The sequence below is a fragment of the Stigmatopora nigra genome, chromosome 21, assembly GCF_051989575.1.
Source record: "Stigmatopora nigra isolate UIUO_SnigA chromosome 21, RoL_Snig_1.1, whole genome shotgun sequence".
Lineage (NCBI taxonomy): Eukaryota > Metazoa > Chordata > Actinopteri > Syngnathiformes > Syngnathidae > Stigmatopora > Stigmatopora nigra.
The window spans coordinates 8,929,515-8,946,318 of NC_135528.1; the positions used below are offsets into that span (position 1 = coordinate 8,929,515).

Consider the following 16,804-nt stretch of genomic DNA (forward strand, 5'->3'; position numbering starts at 1 on the left):
CTGTGCTTTATTTGTGTTTTTACCAAAAAATTCCGTGAATAAATTCTGCACAGTATCTACCGAAACACAAAAAGTGGAGTTTTTGGATGTGAAACTCATATTCAGATAACATTTTATCAATGACACTAAAATAAAATGATGTGATGTCTGTGACTGCAAATCATAAATAACATTAACATTCGAGCATCCACCCGAAGCTGATTCGTGTCCACTCGGGTTTCTTCGTCACTACGTGGGCGTGGCGACCTCATTATGCTCCGGTGTGTCGCCGGTTCGGCGCCGTTCCATTCCAGCTAGCAAAGACGCTGGAACCGCAAGAAACTCGACGCGGAACCCCAAGAAACCCGACGTGGAACCGAAGCCAGGAGCAAAACCGGGTCTAGAAGAGCAACGAGTCGCCGACGAGATAACCGTTTATAGAGGTCCAGACAACGACCAGCAAACAGGTTCGGTACCGCTTCGGGACGCCAGCACGGTAACGTTAGCGCTAGCTTGTTTGAAGCTTCTCAGTCAGCCCAGCTAACGTTAGAAAAAGGACACTAGAGGTAATTAAATGGTCCATTAGGCTGAGTGAGGCCTGCCTGAGGGATGTTGACAAGACAATGTGGTATTACTAGTTTAACAGAAGACAATTTTAAGAGTTGCACTACTAAGAAAATGTATTGACATCAGTCAATCATTCTTCCCTTAGTAACCATGGAGACGGACGGCCAGCAACGGCAGGGCTCAGCCAATGAGAGTGACACATTTGTGAATGGTGCCCGCCCCTCGCCAATCCGCTCCATGTCGCTATATGAACAGCAAGCCGTGCAGGTATGTCATTTTTTTTGTTGGGAGGGGCGCATTCATTGCCATTGGCAGGCAGGCTGAATTGGTGACCAATCATGTTTATGGTTGCCCAATCAGGCCTTGCAAGCCCTGCAGAGGCAGCCGCACGCCGCTCAGTACTTCCAGCAGCTGATGTTGCAGCAGCACATGGACAAAGCTCAGGTCAACAACACGGCAGTCACCGGTGGGACGTCAAGTTCCGCAACTGACGGTCGAGCCGTCACCATGGCGACGGCGGCGACAACATCCACGGTCAGCCGGTCGCTGCTGCTGAGTGGTGGAACCGGGGGTCGTGGTCAAATGTTCCTCAGGGTAATTTTTACAACTTTAATACGAATTTTTATTTACTCTAAATGTATTTGAGCATTTTTTTGTGTTTATTTTCATGAAACATCAACTGCATTAAAATGTACCATACTGATTCCATTTGAAGTGATCAATATCATGTTTTTAACCCCTGTGGCGCCTCATTCCCGCAGGTGAACCGCACCCTGAGAGCGCCCATCTCCTCCCAGCTGATCTTCATGCCGGGCGGCGTGCCGACAACCGTCGCCGTGACGTCACTCGCGCGGGAAGTGACGACCACGACCTCCTCCGGCAGTCAAACGGACAGCGAGCCGGTTAGCGACGGCCATTTTTGCGGCCAACAAAGTTCCCCCGTCCACCGTCTTGACTCGTGTCTTCAGCAGACGCAGATTTTATCCGGTCCGAAATGTATCAAAATGGAGGCTTCTGAAAAGCCTCATGCCGGTAAGCAAATCCCTGTGATTTGTCATATATACAACACCAACAAATTCTTTTTTTGTCACTTTTGCAGCCCCCAACAAGTCAACTCCGCCTTCGCCGTTCCCCATCAAGATTCCCACCTACCCTCCGCCCTCTCACTTGAAATCCTCCGCCGTCATCCTACACGGAACGAGAACCCTGACTACGAGGACTCTGGCGCCCGCCGCCACGCACGCTTTGGTCCTGACGTCCGCTTCGGTATCGGCGGCGGGTAGCGCGCAAACTTTGGTGGTGCAGCCCTTGCAGAAGAGGACGGCAGGCGGCGACATGGTGCCCCACGCCAACGGGCCGGTCCCCATTCAGCCCAAGACCCTTCAGCGACTGCCCTTCCCTCTTCAGCTACCTTGTAGAACTGCGCTCGCCCCGCCGGCAAGCAGCCTCCCACTAACGCCCCACAACCCTGTTCACCTCATACGCGCCGGGCGTAGCCAGGAGACGACCTCCATCTTCCTCGGATCATCCGACCCGGTCGCCCCTTCTGGAGAAAGCGGCGTCCTAAGTCCGCCAACGCCAGCGCCTCTCTTGCCTTCACAATTTACAAATCAAGCCGTGAGCACCCCTTCAACTTTAGGCGTCGAGGCGAGCATGGCACCTGCCGACATTGACGCCCCAAAAAGTTCCAAAGTGCAGGTGAGGTTAACTTCAAGACATCCATCTGTCAATCGAACTTAATTTGAGCTTTCCTAGCCGACAGCGGCGTGTTTCGACGACGACTCGTATGGGCAACCACCGCCATCAAAAGGGGACTCCTCAACTTCAGCTAAAGTGGACGCAGGTGGTGAGCAGTTAAAGTTTATCTGATCAAATTCAGAAATTTTTAGGGGTCATTCCATTCTTGCAGGTTCTACAATACCCCCATCCCTCCCCCCTCCGGCATCCCAGGGCGTCCGAGGGGTGGGCGAGAAGGCTCCGCCTCCCAAAGCGGTGGTCAAGCCGCACGTCCTGACGCATGTCATCGACGGCTTCGTCATCCAGGAAGGCGCTCAACCCTTTCCGGTGACTTTTCGAATGAACGTCCTAGCTCTTTATTCGTTGATGATGATGATAGATGTCCAATCCATTTTATGTGGCCATGTTGGCTGGTGCTCACAACCCATTTCATGACCACTTTGTCCCTCTTTTTGACTGACAGGTGTGCGGGTCAATCAAGGACCACGTCGATGAGGAAGATTCTGGTACCTTGGCAACAGGTAAAAAAATATATTTTTCAAATTTTGGAGATGGTCATTTAACACTTTTTTTGATTTATTAATCACAAATGAGTTAAAAAGTAACATGTTTTAATCGTACCTTGCACACTATAGGCAATTAAATAGAGAAATTGACAAAATAAGCATTGTTCATCCAAATATAAATATTCAATGAATCAAAACCAAGTTTGAACGACATCACAGTCTTGCTTCTTCTCTCCCCTTATAGGACTAAAGTGCCAGTTCTGTACCAAGTTGGTGAAAGGAACCAAAAGGTTTTGCTCCATATCCTGTTCAAAAAGGTATAAAACATCTAGGTGTAATACTATAATTGAATTTAGTCCAAGAAAATTGTCATTAGGATTCACTCCGTGTCCACCATAACTACTTTGACAATCACACTTTTTGTGCATCAGTTGAATCGGTCCATTCTTTCATTGTTTTACTTCCCCAGGAATAAACTGTCTTTTGTCCATCGACTATCTTGGGAGTCTCAAAGTCACGTCTCCAACTCAGAGGACGAAGACATCCACCTGGCCAAGAGGAAGACGTGGAAGCGACCGCGAATCAACTCTCAAAATGCCGCTTCTGAGATTCCAAGCCGGATGCTTTGCAAGGTGAGACCAAGAAGATCTTGTTCCCAGTTTAAAGGAATGAAACACCTATTGTTGTCAATTGAGTACTTTGAAAAAAAACATTGTTTTGGAGCTCTATTATAAGAAAACCTGTGATTTTTACAGCGCCGCTCTGACTCCAGTCACTCCGACAGCGAGGAAGACACTTCTTGTGACCCCCCAAATCCAGTTCAAACCCCTCCAAGCCCTGCCCACTGGACGGTGGAACAAGTGTCTCAGTTTATTTGCTCCCTCCAAGGTGGGAAACTCTCCAAATGTTTGCGCCTGTGAATTATTGTGACCTTGTGGTGCTTTTTAGGCTGCGAAGATCTGGCCTCGCTCTTCCTGTCGCAGGAGATCGACGGACAGGCGCTTCTACTACTGACGGAGGAGCACCTCCTGGCCGCCATGAACATCAAACTAGGCCCCGCCCTCAAGATCTGCGCCCACATTGACAGCCTGCGAGGTTGAGGCACCCGCTCCACTTCTCCTGCGCTCCCGCTTCCAAACTTTTCTTCTCAACTTCCTGACTAATGGAACTCTCTGAACAAAGACAAATCACACTTTTCTTTGCTTTTCACTTGGTGGTGTCCACTTTTTTTTTCTTCTACATGCCGGACTTCCTTGTTGGCATTGGTGACTCACGTTTTTCGGACTTTCCTGTAACACACGGTCTGTTTTCAGTGTACATGTTGGTAATTGTACTGTATGTGTGAATAGTTGAACTCTTGTCTTCTTTTCAACTCTTGCTGCTTCATTTCTGATATTCCGACATGATTCTCACCCACACACACACAAGTTTGCACTGCGTAATCCAATCAGAGCACAGCGTAGTTGTAGGCGTCCTCATAGCCCGCCTGCCGCATGTACATTTCCAGGTCCAAGGGGGCGGCGGCCCGGATGGGTGTCCTCCCGTCGGCCTCCATTCCACCGTCCTGTAGCTTCTTCAGTAGCGTCGCCATGGTGACGCGGCGTCCAGAGTTCGACCGGCAGCACGACGACATGATGGCGAAACTGCGGGCCGGAGCGCCACACGTCAGAAGTGGACGCGACGGCGTGCCAGTGCGTTTGCCGTACTCACAGTGCGCCCGAGCAGCCTGCCGGATGTCGGAGGGGATTTCCTTTCTGGATGTGACGCTGGAGGTCAGTGGAGGGCACCTCGCCAAATGGGGGGTCACCTGGGACCGCAACATAATTAATACATTGGTTCATCATTCAATCGTTGGCTGATAATGATGTTCTAAGCCGTTTACGTTCAAATTGTGTTTTGTTTTCTGGTAATAGTACAATATCAACTATATTTACTAGTGTATTTTTTTTTCTTTAAAATTTTTGAAATTTTATACCTTTTTTTGGTAAATTTTGTATTGGTGTGCATTTTCTAAGCAAAATAATACATTTCTTGCACCAAAAATAATAACTAACTCATATCTTATGACTTCTATTTCATGAATATTAATTCTGTTGCTAATGTTAAAAAATATACATGTACTATAAAACATGATGTATGCCATACCCTTGATTCAGTATTTTTTTAAAGTGACAAATACGGCTTATATGCCAGAAAATACGGCCATTTAAATATGATATAAAAAGTCAACTAACAATACAGTATTTAAAGTTTAGTCCAAGTTTTTTTTGGAAAAGATGATTTCCTGTTCGCAAAACTTGACTCACCCAATGTGCTCATCTCGTATAGCAAAAGCCCAAAGGACCACCTGTGGAAAGGCCAGAGCACGTGTCAATTTGGCGTCTTTGGGGGGATAAAAAGGGGGCCTTCGCGATGGCCTCACACGTCTCCGCTGGGACCCGAGTCTCCGCGGGTCAGCATTTCGGGCGGCTGCCACTTCTTCAGCTGGGACCCGGGCCTTGCGGGCGCCCGGCTCCGTCGGCGGTGGGCGCAGCCCAGACCCCACAGCTTGGCCGTCAGGTCGCCGCTGAGCAGAACGCTGCGAGCGCCCACGTTGCCGTGAACGCAACGTCGTCTGTGCAGGTACTCCTAACATTGCAAGATCATCCCTCAGATGTATAGTATACAAATACTTCAAAAAAACTCATTTCAATCAAACATTTTGTAATATTTCACAAAATGCGGACCTACCAAGGCAGAAGCGACTTGAGCTGCCATGATGAAAATTCGTTTCTCTGTCATCTTATAAGTCGAGGACGCATCCTGCAAATATCCCAAACAAAATCCGTATATTGAATGACTAATATAAAAAATTATTAACAATATAGAGTGAGATGAAGGTAAAATAGGTACTGACGCTACGTCTGCATTTCCACAAGAATCTCAGCAGGTCCCGGTGCCTCATATCCTCCATCACCATCATGACGGGCGGCGGGCGGGAAGCCACGCCCAGCAGGACCGGCAAAAAGGGGTGTGGCCCCAAGCCCGACACAAAGGAGGCGAAACTCAGGAATTCACGTTCTTCCTCTGCGCTGGCTGAGTCTAAATGGGACGACAAACAGTGGTCAGTATTGTCTAATTAATGATCAAGTATCAGTACACTTTATATTTCATTCATTTCAAAAGTAACAAATAGTACTAATCAATGTCATTGTCAATAATAGACAGAGTTCATTCAATCATTAACGAACACTTTATTCCCAATTAATCGTCATTTTGTATTATCAATCGTTTTTTTAAAACTTTTTTTAGTTTGGTCTTTTTTGCCGTCCAATCAAATCTTATTTTATCCCAATTATTTATCGAATCAATTATTTCAACCCTGCTAACTCACCTTTGAGCACTCTGAGTACAACGCCTTTGTTTTCCATTCGCGCCCGGTAGAGTAGATAACTGTCGTCGCTAGCAACGGGCAGCGTCCGCGGGAGCGCCGTCACCTCCCGTAACGGGCCCGGGCGCCAATCCGGGCCGATGGCCTTCCGATGAACCGCCATGGGCACCTCCTCGTGTTCCAACGGATCGATTCCAGGGGGCGCTAGAGAGGAAATCACATTTTTTTTTCCTCATCGGCTTTTTAGTGCTAAGAAACCACCGCGCTGCGTATCGTATTACCGTCAATCCCCTGTAAGTGGCGCGTTCGCCTCCGCGGCCGGCCGCGGTAACGCGCCCTGGCCGCGGCGGCGCTCGCCACGCCTTGGCGGTGGCGGTAAGCCAAGATGAACATGATGGTTAGCATGATGGCGCTGATCCCGAGGAGGACCGTGGGTACCACGATCACGTCCAGGCGATACGTCACCACCTCTGCAGTCAGAAATGTTTCCGTTAGAGCCGTCAATTGAATTTTAAAAGAGATTTTCTATGCAAAGTATTTGAAATTTGATGGTAGGAAAATCTGGTGAAAAAAATGGTAGACTTTACCACACAAATCGTCACCGCTTTGACATGTGCTGTTTGTTGTTGCGTTGGTCGACATACTGGAAAAAAGAACAATGTTTTGGGGGATAAAGAATTCATACTATTCAAAACAAAACAAAAAAACAGCCTATTTGTAGTTTGATGGATTGACGGGCTTTCCAGCTGTCATGGCGCCAATAAAACCAGGTCAAACCTCTTGCGAAATGCACCAGGAAGTCCGCTCTTGTTTTGAAATTCTTGATTGGCAGTAAAGTTTCTAGCTGTCCTTTCTTTGCCTACATGCCAAATTGCTACTTTCTCATTAAACTTCGGTACGCTTGCGAATGGCTATGCGTTGACGCGTGGGAGGGACCAAGCATTTCCATGTGACAGAACCAGTTTGAAGCCACTTTCATGCTGGTTCTAACACACCCATTAAAACACACACTCACAACAGTAGATAATCTAATTTAAAGTAGTATCTTTTAAATACACTATAAATACATTTGGGGTTTCGCACATCTATTTCCACAGTACACACATATATTGGTACTATCCAAATAATTCGAATGACGTCATTTATTTTGTATTTAATATAAAATATGAAACCATGAACTTTTATTGAGATGGAAATATATTGATTTGCATTTTATTCATTAATTTAATATGTCATATTCACCTTATAAGCAGAAGTGCAACAGGATAGCTAATTTTCTGGGTAGTACTCTGTGTGTGTATATAAACATGTGTATGTATATACTATATTTACTGTATATAGTATTTCCGTAGAGTTAATTATGAACTTAATGGTTTTTATATAGTACTAACATGATATTGTATTGAATTGAATATGTTTTTGGAGTATAAATAGCTAGTTGAAAGTTTTAGTATTGTGACAACAGTAGTATTTGCTTGACACTATGATATATAATTAACTACTTGTGTATTTTGTAGGCAAAATAAAAGAGGCACCTTACCTGGGCAATATGTCTGCGTCCGCTCCAGTGTTAAATTCATGGTGAGTGAGCTGTTCTCATGTTGTATACGTACTTGCATTCACTGTTGGAATTTGTTTGCCTGAGTGTTTTGTCTTCTAGGCTCCGCCCACTCGATTGACACCCTTCACCTAAAAGCCGGCACGTCAAGTCGCAGGTGAGTTCACATCTCGGGAATGTCATTGGTTTGCTGTGGATTTTGCTCGCCTGGCCACCAGTCCACGTTCTAGTATATTGTCGAGCCTTTTTTTTGCTGACTAATGAGATGACTTTCCAAAATGGGACACGCCCCATTGCATCATATCATTTGCAATCACGTCCACGAAATAGAACACGCCCCGAAACTTTGCCACACCCACAAAAACATATTTTCACAAGCATATTGATCTCACTTGAAATAGATTTCACATCTATACGTATGACTGAATGACCATATCTATTGTAGTATTAATGATATTAAATGTAAGAGTACCTCCCAAAAAGACACTCATATATTTTACCTTTTATTAAAAAAGCAATTATATATATACGTTATCACCTTGTATACATTGTAACATTGCGTTTTAGCCACGCCGGCAGGAATTTGCAAATGATTGACACAACCTCTTTGTCCCGCCTCTGGTGTGCGTCCACTTCTTGTCTGCTGGTCGTCTGTCCCCCGAAAATGTCCAAACGTGTTTTTTTTAATGTTTTTTTTGCTTGATTAATATTCCTCACACCCTGCGAGTAAAGTAGAGGGCGGGGCTCGGATAATATCGAGATTTCTTATTAGGCTATTTTGTCATTGTTTGTCTTTTTGGTGTCAGTTGGTGACCACCACCACGGCAGCGGCGGCGGCGCCCTCGTCCGGCTCTTCGTCTTTTTCCTCCAACGATTGGACGAGGCTCGACGTCGCGTCGAAGGGGACCCGCTCGGCCGGCGTCCCCGGGCTGGGTCCTCTGGTGGACGGCGAGGACGAGGTCAAAGGGTACGGCTTGGGCTCTAAGGTCAGTGTGACTTCCTCTACCTGCCCCAAATAAGAACAATTCCATCTCAATTAATCCGGATTAAGACGATTATTGTGATTTTAGTCAAAAATAATCCAAAAATGATATATTGTGGAATGGATTTGAAAAAGACCTGATGTTATTAGTGAGTGATGACCCACAATTGGTCTCTAGACAATTTGGAGGCATTTATCAGATCTGACCGTTGTGAGTTCCGCCTCCTCCTCGTCCTCTGGTTGGAGGTCCGCCTCGCCCTCGCCACCCGACGTTTCCGTCACGTGTCCGCTCAACTGCATCTCCACCTGTAATGCGGAGAAGCTCCGTTATGCGACCTTTCGCTCGAGGGGTCGAGCGTCGGGGGTTACCTGGTGTGCCTCGACTTGCGCCGACCCCCACAGGTCAGCCAGGCGGGGGTGCGCGGGGAGCCCCAGGCTGTGGATGGTGCTGTTGGGCGTGGCTTGCAGGGAATGGGAAGCACTGTGTAGCGACTGCTTGACACATTGAAGATAAATGGCCTTAAATAGGATGGAGCCTATCATTTTTGTATGGCCTCACAGTGAGATGTGGTTATGAGCCAATGGTGTGTGTGGTATCGTCTTTGCGGCGCCACCTGTTGCTGCTGTTGGTACTGCAGCAGCTGCTGCTGCTGGTACTGGTGGAGCTGCTGCAGCTGTTGTAGTTGCTGCAGCTGGTTGTGCTGCTGGAGGAAAGCGCTCATGCTCGAATCGTAGCCCTCGGCCGGCGTGCTGCCCGCGCCGCTGCCTGATCCAAAAGTAGAAAAGTCATGGGAGCCAGCGTGTGTGTGTGCGTTGTGGCGAAACAGGCCTGTGGGTCTCACCCGCGCCCACTACGTAGGAGCCCGCGGCCGGCGAGGCCAGGCCCGAAGGCTGACTGGTGATGGGCTCCCACGCGTCCGAAGAGGACAGGCAGTAGAGGCCTTGCGACACGTACGTGTGCGGCCACACGTCCGCCGACGACTGGTGGAGCATCTGGTCTGTGTAGCGGAGGGGCGGAGGGGAGGCATAAGTAATAAGTCCTTTTGGGATGGCGATATGCGGTGGTGGCATACCTCTGCTGGTGATGCTGTCCTGGTTGACGTCGCTCAGGTGCGCCACGCTGCCGCACTGCGAGTCGCCGGCCAGGGTGTCGTCGGCCGACGCCCATCCGAAGAGCGTGGCCTCGGAGATGGCCAGCTGCTGCATGATGCCGGCGGCGAAGCGCGCCTCCTTCTCGCCGTCGCTCAGGTCGCTGTAGGCGTCGTTCTCCAGGCGCCGCTCCTTCTCGCGCTGTAGGTTACTGCGACCGGCACCCCCCGGGGGCCCTGCCGATGGTTTGCCCCAGCTCTGCCACTCTATCATGTGCGCCACGCGACCCTGCGCCATGGCCGTGGGCTTGGTCACCTTGTCCTTCATGGAGCGGGACACGCCTGGCAAGGATAATTAGTCTTATTTTTTTGAAAAAATCTACAAAATATTATAGACGACACAAAAAATGTGAAGAAATGAGCAAGTTTTGACTTCATCCATTGCCTTGCTTGGGAATGTTGCCCCTACCAACATGGCTGCCATTGCAGCTATTTTTTACCCTACTATTTCCTTATAGGAAATCATGTTTTCATTCATTGCAATGCATGTCATTTGGATGAAATGATGGATGATTTGTGAATGAATGATTAAGTTGCTGTTGTGTTTTCATCAGGCACCACAAAGCTTGAGAGCGCCACCCACTGACAGGACACCACACTGACACACCCGTGAAATGCTTGGCTTGTTCTTCCTTCAAAGTAAGTCAACTCTTACTTCACTAAGTGGGGCCATTTGATTGGTCCGTTTATGATTATGCCATTGGCGTGCGCCAATGGAAAAGGTTATGTGGGGGTATGTGTGGTTTAGTCTGGAGGGGGCAGCCATGTCAACTCCAAACTCCGCCTCCTCTCCTTGTAGCTCGTATGTTTTTATTTATGTTTTAAGTCCAATATTTTGTAGCTCTGGCGCAATCAGATAGATTTTAAAAAAACATTTAGATACTAAATTTACTGCGAAAATGCACGAGAGACGTATACGAAAGAGCTTAAAAGGAGTGAGCAGAGCGGAGCGACATGGGGGAGACGTTACCGCCACAGACACACACCTGACACACCTGTCAGAGACGACTTAGCCAGGGCGCCGATGCCGTAAGAGTTCGCCGGCTTCCTCTTGAGTCGCGGCAGGATGGACGTGGTATCCTCCATGGACAGCTGTCACACGGCCAATGAGGACAAGAACAGACAGACAGACGGACGGAATGTGAGAAAGTCTAGCAGGCTAACACCCAAGCTTAGAAAAGGAGTGGCGGAATAGTAAGGGAGCAGACTCACATTGATGCCTTCCCAGGAAAAGTCGGTCCGACCATGCTAATGGCGACCGGGAACACAAAACACGGAAGAATAGAAGAAGGGAAAGATTGAAGATACGTGCACTTTTGGTTGCAAGTCAGCACAGGAGATGTTTTTACCTGATCTCCATCTTTCCGCACCGGCACCGCATCGACTGCTGAAGAAAACAAATACAACGTTCAACCTCAAAATATGACCTTTTTAACTTCTCAAGTTTCAGGAAAGAAAATCGTTAAGGGGAGGAAGACGTGGATGAAATAGGGCAACATCAAAACACACTTGGTGTATCAAGTACTAGCTTGCTATTGATATACTAAAGCTAAGCAATGGTGGTCAATTCTGGTTGTGATGTCACAAGATTTTTTCTGAATGGAATATCTACGAAAACTAGCCAGATTTGCGTCCCAAATTAGTTTTCTACATGAAGCCGGGCCCCAAGATGCTACAAAAAGTTGACTACTTTTTAAATGTTGTATTCTTTTTGCCCCCCACGACTCTAGAATAATCATCCTAGAAAACACTTTGAATCATCCCTAATGAGGCAGACATGTTTGTGTGAAGTCGACAAGGAATTAGCACATTCCCAGCTGTCATTTTTCCTCACGACCTACTCGCTAAACACCAGGCGGCGGCCTTTTTTTTTTTTCTTCTTTCGTTTGCCATCATTCCAGACGCTTGCGCCAAAAGCCCAACAAACCCGGACAGCGATCTGGCGGTTGACCCAAATTGGCCGGCCCCCTTTTTTCCTATCCTCCTCTGTTTGACCTCCGTCTTGCCGTCTTTCTATTTTTAGCGCAGGCCGTCGCCCGGAAGTCGGCAGACGTTTTCCTCCAAGAAGCGAAAAATAGATCCCGCGCGTGTCAGCGGGGAGTTCTCGATGGTGGGTGGGTGGGGCTTAGGAAAAGGACCCCTCTCCTCCTATTTTCTGTTTCGAAAGGGCCAGGAAATGGCCTTTAAAAGGATGGAAACCTGATGCAAAGTGACCAGCGGGAACCCAGATCAATGACATGGCAAGGTCAAACGACATAATAACAAGCAAAAAATGCCAGGATGATGAAAACATCCCGCCCTATTTGGCCTTTGACCTTTTCAAGAAGCCAACTCGTTCACTTGCTTTGACGTCCATAGACTTCCAATCCATTCAGACTGCCATTGTTAGGGTTGAGGTTATTTTAATTATATCCTATTTTTCCTGTTTTGGGAAAACTAGAATATTTTTTTCAATAATAATCATAATAAATGTCATTTATTGACTTTTTCCCTGTCTGAAAGAATGTATATATTTTTTTTTATATTCTAAATATATGTTCATTCATTCGTTTTCCAGAACCGCTTACCCTGAAGGATCGTGGGTGGACGGGGTGCTAGAGCCTATCCCAGATTACTATGTGCACCAGGTAAGGACACCCTGAATCAATGGTTAGCCAATCACAAGCCACCTAAAATACCCATTTGATAATAATAATAATCATTACCGCATGTGGAAGACTCAACACGTGCCCGTACCTTAAAACACACCTGAGCAAGTCATGCACCCCACGCACGCGCCCCATTCTGACTCATCCGGCACTGGCGTGTTTGCGCGCGTCTCCCGTTTATGACGTGTCGGCCCTGACGCGCCACAAGTAAGGTGAGGAAAGGTGGGGGAGGGGGTGCAATGACCTTAAGTCGCACGACAAGACGCTCCGACTGGAATGGAGTGGGGGGGCCAATTGGCCATGACGCCAAAATGCACCGTCTACTCAATTCCCGGGAACGCACGCGCCAATAACTTAGAAATTAGCGCGTGTAAAAAAACAGCCTAATCAGAAGGACGTCACGTGACGTTGAGCACCTTGATGGCCGTGTCGTCACACACACACACACACACTAACGCACACATGTATACACGCACACTCCCGTCCGTCCGTCCACTCGGCGCGCCTTACTGATGCTTCTGGATCCGATGCAGCCCATGTTGCCTAGTGACGCGGGTGCGGCGTGGCGGGAATCACGGCCATCTTTCTCTCCTCTTTCCTCCTTTTTTCCTTCCTGCTTTTTTCTTTTTCTTTCTCCTCTCTTTCTCCTCCGCCGTGACTGCCAGGCGGCGTGCGTGCGTGCGTGCGCGCACCGCTCTCTCCTCAGCGCGCGCCCACGCCCTCGCTGGCGTGTCGTCACGCCGGCGTGTCGTCACGTTGCGCATGCGCCGCGCCACGCCGTGTTCCGAGAGGGACAAAAAGCACCGGGAGAGGAAAATGTGCGGGAGACATGACTCGGCTGGCGGGTGCTTGACGTCATCTGGTCGTGGACTCGGTAACCATGGTGACGTTTACTTGGGGATTTTGGACTTGGATGGTGACCCATTACTTATGAGCCATGGTGGCCTGTCCTTTTAGTATTATGCCAATGGATTCTCAATTGTGTCTTTTTTGTTTGTTTTTTAACAGCTCCCTAAGTGGTGGTGTTATCAGGCGACCAGTCCATTCCTGGATCTGCTATTCCATTGGATGGAGACCAATCACTCATGGTTTGTATGAGCATGACATGACCTGTTATTTGGCCTTTGACCTCATTGCCAGTTTTGGCAATGACAGACATGCAATCCATGTTCATCGCTGTCAATCACAGCTAGTTTGGTGGCGACCAGTCACTTTTTTGGGTTTGTGTGAGCCCCAAAATTCATGCCCAGTCATTGATTGGTGACCAGTCATTTCGATATATGAGTCCTCTCTGATCAGTCCAATGTTGATCTGTATGCGCTATCCTATCGGAGGATGACCAGCCATTGATTGGTGACCAGTCATTTCTCTCTACACAGGCATCAGTGATGGGTCCACCATTTTCCCGGTCCAGCTATAAACTCTCCCAAAGTCCAGCTGAATAGGCTCCACCCACACACAAATTGCCAAGAAACGTTCTGTGGGGATCTATCCACTTTTCTGCCCGACCTCTAGTTGGCGCTGCGATTCTGCCGTCGCCGATCGGCCAAAGTCGAAGATGACTCACGCTCAGACGCCCAGACGAACGCCACTGAGAGGAAGAGGAGGAGAAGACGAGCAAAAAGCTGACAGGGGGGGAGAAACGTTGTGCTTGTCAAGACAAACACAAACTATTTATAGATGTGTGTGTGTGTATGTGTGTGTGTGTGTGTGTGCACAGCTGCGTTAAGTGCGTCAGAGGACGAATGAGGACGAAGACCTCGGTCTCTCCGGGAAACACCCAGCAACTCGTGCGATGACGTCCCACCTCTGTGACAATGATTGTTTTGTCACAACGTCCAATCACAACGGCAAGACGGTGAACCCCATTTATGGTGATTTTTGCACCTACTCAAAGTGCAATTTAATATATGTCAAATGTCTTTTTCCACAACAGATGGGCAGATGACTTGAATCAGATGATAAAAGGTGGAGGGAGCTGGCAATAACCACGGTATGGTGATAAATCTTGATACTTTGAATCCCAATCCGTTATATCTTTCTGCCAAAAAAGGATGAAAATGCCTTTCTTTGCCCCCACCAATATGGCCGCCCTGAGGTTGTAGAAATTCCCATCAAAGTCAATGCATTACCATTCATATTTCATCACAACTATCCTATTTCTCAACCCAAGATGTATTTTTAATTTTAACTCACAAGATCATTTTTACTTTTTATTATTTTTATCATAGAATATTGTATATTGACATATATAGCAATAACTGTTGGATCTCCATATTGAGTGATCACAAACTTTGTATTGCAAATACAGTTCATTTTAATATTTTAATGATCTTTATTGCTAGCAAACACTATAAATCTCATAAAAAGAAGCTTAGAAATGTGTTAATTTGTTTTAATGTCTAACTAGCCATTGGCTTGATGGGAATGCTGCCACTACCAACATGGCTGTGCGTCTTCATTTACTTATAAAATGAGACTAATGCTTGTTTTCATGTAATGCCGCACATGAGCCAACAGATAGCAGTAGAGTAAAAGTCATCAATTGAAAGTCGGCTTGTCTCATTATTTTGTTGCGCATGCGTGCTATTTTTTCCAACCCACCCAGATTGCATTTGTTTTTTTAAATCCATCCCATCCCCTCCCCTTCTATCTGTCCCGGGCAGGATTATCAACATCATCGCCATCGTGCATCTGAGATGTGAGTACTGCATCATTTCATTTTTTTTCTGCTCCATTTTCTTGTTAAAATTCTATTTAAAAGCACACAAAGTTAACTTATGTGCCTGTTGAATGTGACTTCATCCTTATCATTTGATGTCAAAATGCCATCCATTTTTACCAAAAAGAGACTTTCAGTCGGATTGTTATGTGTATTTAGTGATTTGTGTGCTGTTAGGTGAATGTTTGTTGTGTATTTGTGTTCGATTTATGTTTTGCATGTCGTAACATACGTCATTGGGCCTCTGCTGTCATGTGATTGGTCAAGTCTAGTTTCATTTGAATGCTATTAACTCCCATTGATGGTGGGCGAAGAACACTTCAACTATGGAAAGATATCAATAACATCACTCCTTACCATTACAATTGTTTTTTTCAGGTCTACTCAGGATGCAACAGGAACTGCGGGGGACTCTGAGGGGGGTCCCGCAGCTCCGGCCCCCAACCTGACCAGCAACAGACGACTGCAGCAGACGCAGGCGCAAGTGGACGAGGTGAAAAACGGGAAAAACGGGGAGCTTTTCTGTTTTTTGTCGCAATTTGCCTTTCCGTTTTTTGGGAAAATGGATTGGACGCCCTTTCTAATCGATGCCATTTTTTGGAGTGGCGCTCTAGGTGGTGGATATCATGCGAGTGAACGTGGACAAGGTGCTGGAGCGTGACCAGAAGTTGTCGGAATTGGATGACCGCGCCGACGCCCTGCAGGCCGGCGCCTCGCAGTTCGAGAGCAGCGCCGCCAAGCTCAAGAACAAGTACTGGTGGAAGAACTGCAAGGTAGGACCACCTTTCTCCTGGAGATTTGGGTAAAGTGTAGGAATGGAATTCGGTGGGTAACTGGTTGACTTTAATGGGATTCATTTCTCATGGCGATTTGTCTAATTGCGAGCGTTAGCATCAGAGATTTAGCATTTTTAGTGGTGCTGTTTGTCATCCGGAAAGCGTAGGCGACGACGTGTCCAATGAGGACAGGCCAAGGCAAGTCACATCATAGTTTGAGTGACAAGCATCAGCAAATGGGAAATGCCAATCCGGATTACGCCGGGGATTAAGCTGTGAACAGCTGTGACGTGACTCCAGCGCCGGCACACGAGCGGGTGCCCGGGCGGGTCTTCTCTCACTAATCTCAAACATCCCACCCAGCTAGCGCTCGCTTTATCCTCCCTTTTCAATTGAAACCATGCTAAGAAAATATGCTTGCTCTTTGTTTTGATTGCAAAGTAGTAAGTAATGTCATTTTTCTCCTATGTCTTTCAGATGATGATCATCATGGCTGTGGTTGGCATCATCTTCTTTGGCGTCATATTCTGTGAGTCCAAATGGATGAACCTGAGTTCAAATGACATCACTAATTCTATTTTATTTTTTTCTACTCAGTGTATTTCTTCTACTGACCTGCGATGGATCCTCTTCATTTCCCATCGTGATCTTCAGTAAATTTTGATTGTGATTTCCAGACTTTTTGCTCACTACAGAACCTCCTTTTTCATGTATTTGCGCTGACAAAGCAGCACATTTGTGTTTCAGGAGATAAATGGTGGAAAATTGACTGTCTTGTTTGGACTCTGCAATGTTGGAAATCAGTGAATTT

At 47.1% G+C, this 16,804-nt stretch overlaps 4 protein-coding genes across 12 annotated transcripts; 2 read left to right on the forward strand and 2 right to left on the reverse strand.

Moving 5' to 3' along the window:
• The first annotated feature begins 236 nt into the window (after positions 1-236).
• LOC144214800 (uncharacterized) lies at positions 237-4,161 on the forward strand. 3 transcript variants are annotated; one of them, XM_077743478.1, is made up of 13 exons: positions 237-446; positions 692-813; positions 907-1,140; positions 1,308-1,448; positions 1,515-1,578; positions 1,646-2,244; positions 2,302-2,389; positions 2,456-2,610; positions 2,747-2,804; positions 3,034-3,106; positions 3,259-3,421; positions 3,545-3,677; positions 3,738-4,161. In XM_077743478.1, exons 2-13 carry the CDS (start codon positions 697-699, stop codon positions 3,887-3,889), a joined length of 1,977 nt encoding a protein of 658 aa, XP_077599604.1. In that variant the 5' UTR covers positions 237-446; positions 692-696; the 3' UTR covers positions 3,890-4,161. The 3 variants fall into 3 exon arrangements, with proteins under 3 accessions (XP_077599604.1, XP_077599606.1, XP_077599603.1); XM_077743480.1 differs by having other exon boundaries at positions 1,518-1,578; XM_077743477.1 differs by having other exon boundaries at positions 1,308-1,578.
• LOC144214805 (tyrosine-protein kinase STYK1-like) lies at positions 2,884-7,919 on the reverse strand. 2 transcript variants are annotated; one of them, XM_077743486.1, is made up of 11 exons: positions 7,700-7,919; positions 6,747-6,802; positions 6,441-6,629; positions 6,163-6,363; positions 5,686-5,870; positions 5,520-5,591; positions 5,212-5,417; positions 5,096-5,136; positions 4,500-4,596; positions 4,203-4,432; positions 2,884-4,078 (listed from the first exon to the last, which is right to left on the reverse strand). In XM_077743486.1, the coding sequence occupies exons 2-10, from the start codon at positions 6,799-6,801 to the stop codon at positions 4,237-4,239; spliced, it is 1,242 nt and encodes a 413-aa protein (XP_077599612.1). In that variant the 5' UTR covers position 6,802; positions 7,700-7,919; the 3' UTR covers positions 2,884-4,078; positions 4,203-4,236. The 2 variants fall into 2 exon arrangements, with proteins under 2 accessions (XP_077599612.1, XP_077599611.1); XM_077743485.1 differs by having other exon boundaries at positions 2,884-4,432; positions 7,700-7,918.
• Positions 7,814-16,762, forward strand: LOC144214811 (vesicle-associated membrane protein 3-like). Of its 3 annotated transcripts, none has more exons than XM_077743499.1 (12): positions 7,814-7,874; positions 8,524-8,703; positions 10,402-10,486; positions 12,405-12,474; positions 13,504-13,583; positions 13,875-14,353; positions 14,432-14,488; positions 15,162-15,196; positions 15,596-15,710; positions 15,832-15,990; positions 16,471-16,522; positions 16,591-16,762. In XM_077743499.1, coding segments are annotated over exons 8-12 (345 nt in total). In that variant the 5' UTR covers positions 7,814-7,874; positions 8,524-8,703; positions 10,402-10,486; positions 12,405-12,474; positions 13,504-13,583; positions 13,875-14,353; positions 14,432-14,488; positions 15,162-15,194; the 3' UTR covers positions 16,608-16,762. The 3 variants fall into 3 exon arrangements, with proteins under 3 accessions (XP_077599625.1, XP_077599626.1, XP_077599627.1); XM_077743500.1 differs by having other exon boundaries at positions 13,875-14,345; XM_077743501.1 differs by lacking the exons at positions 7,814-7,874; positions 8,524-8,703; positions 10,402-10,486; positions 12,405-12,474 and adding an exon at positions 13,352-13,369.
• Positions 8,208-11,237, reverse strand: LOC144214807 (protein FAM131B-like). 4 transcript variants are annotated; one of them, XM_077743489.1, is made up of 9 exons: positions 11,197-11,237; positions 11,060-11,095; positions 10,843-10,939; positions 9,773-10,129; positions 9,542-9,697; positions 9,314-9,465; positions 9,069-9,194; positions 8,907-9,005; positions 8,208-8,723 (listed from the first exon to the last, which is right to left on the reverse strand). In XM_077743489.1, the coding sequence occupies exons 3-9, from the start codon at positions 10,931-10,933 to the stop codon at positions 8,520-8,522; spliced, it is 1,185 nt and encodes a 394-aa protein (XP_077599615.1). In that variant the 5' UTR covers positions 10,934-10,939; positions 11,060-11,095; positions 11,197-11,237; the 3' UTR covers positions 8,208-8,519. The 4 variants fall into 4 exon arrangements, with proteins under 4 accessions (XP_077599615.1, XP_077599614.1, XP_077599613.1 ...); XM_077743488.1 differs by having other exon boundaries at positions 9,069-9,191; positions 10,834-10,939; XM_077743487.1 differs by having other exon boundaries at positions 10,834-10,939.
• Positions 16,763-16,804: the final 42 nt, after the last annotated feature.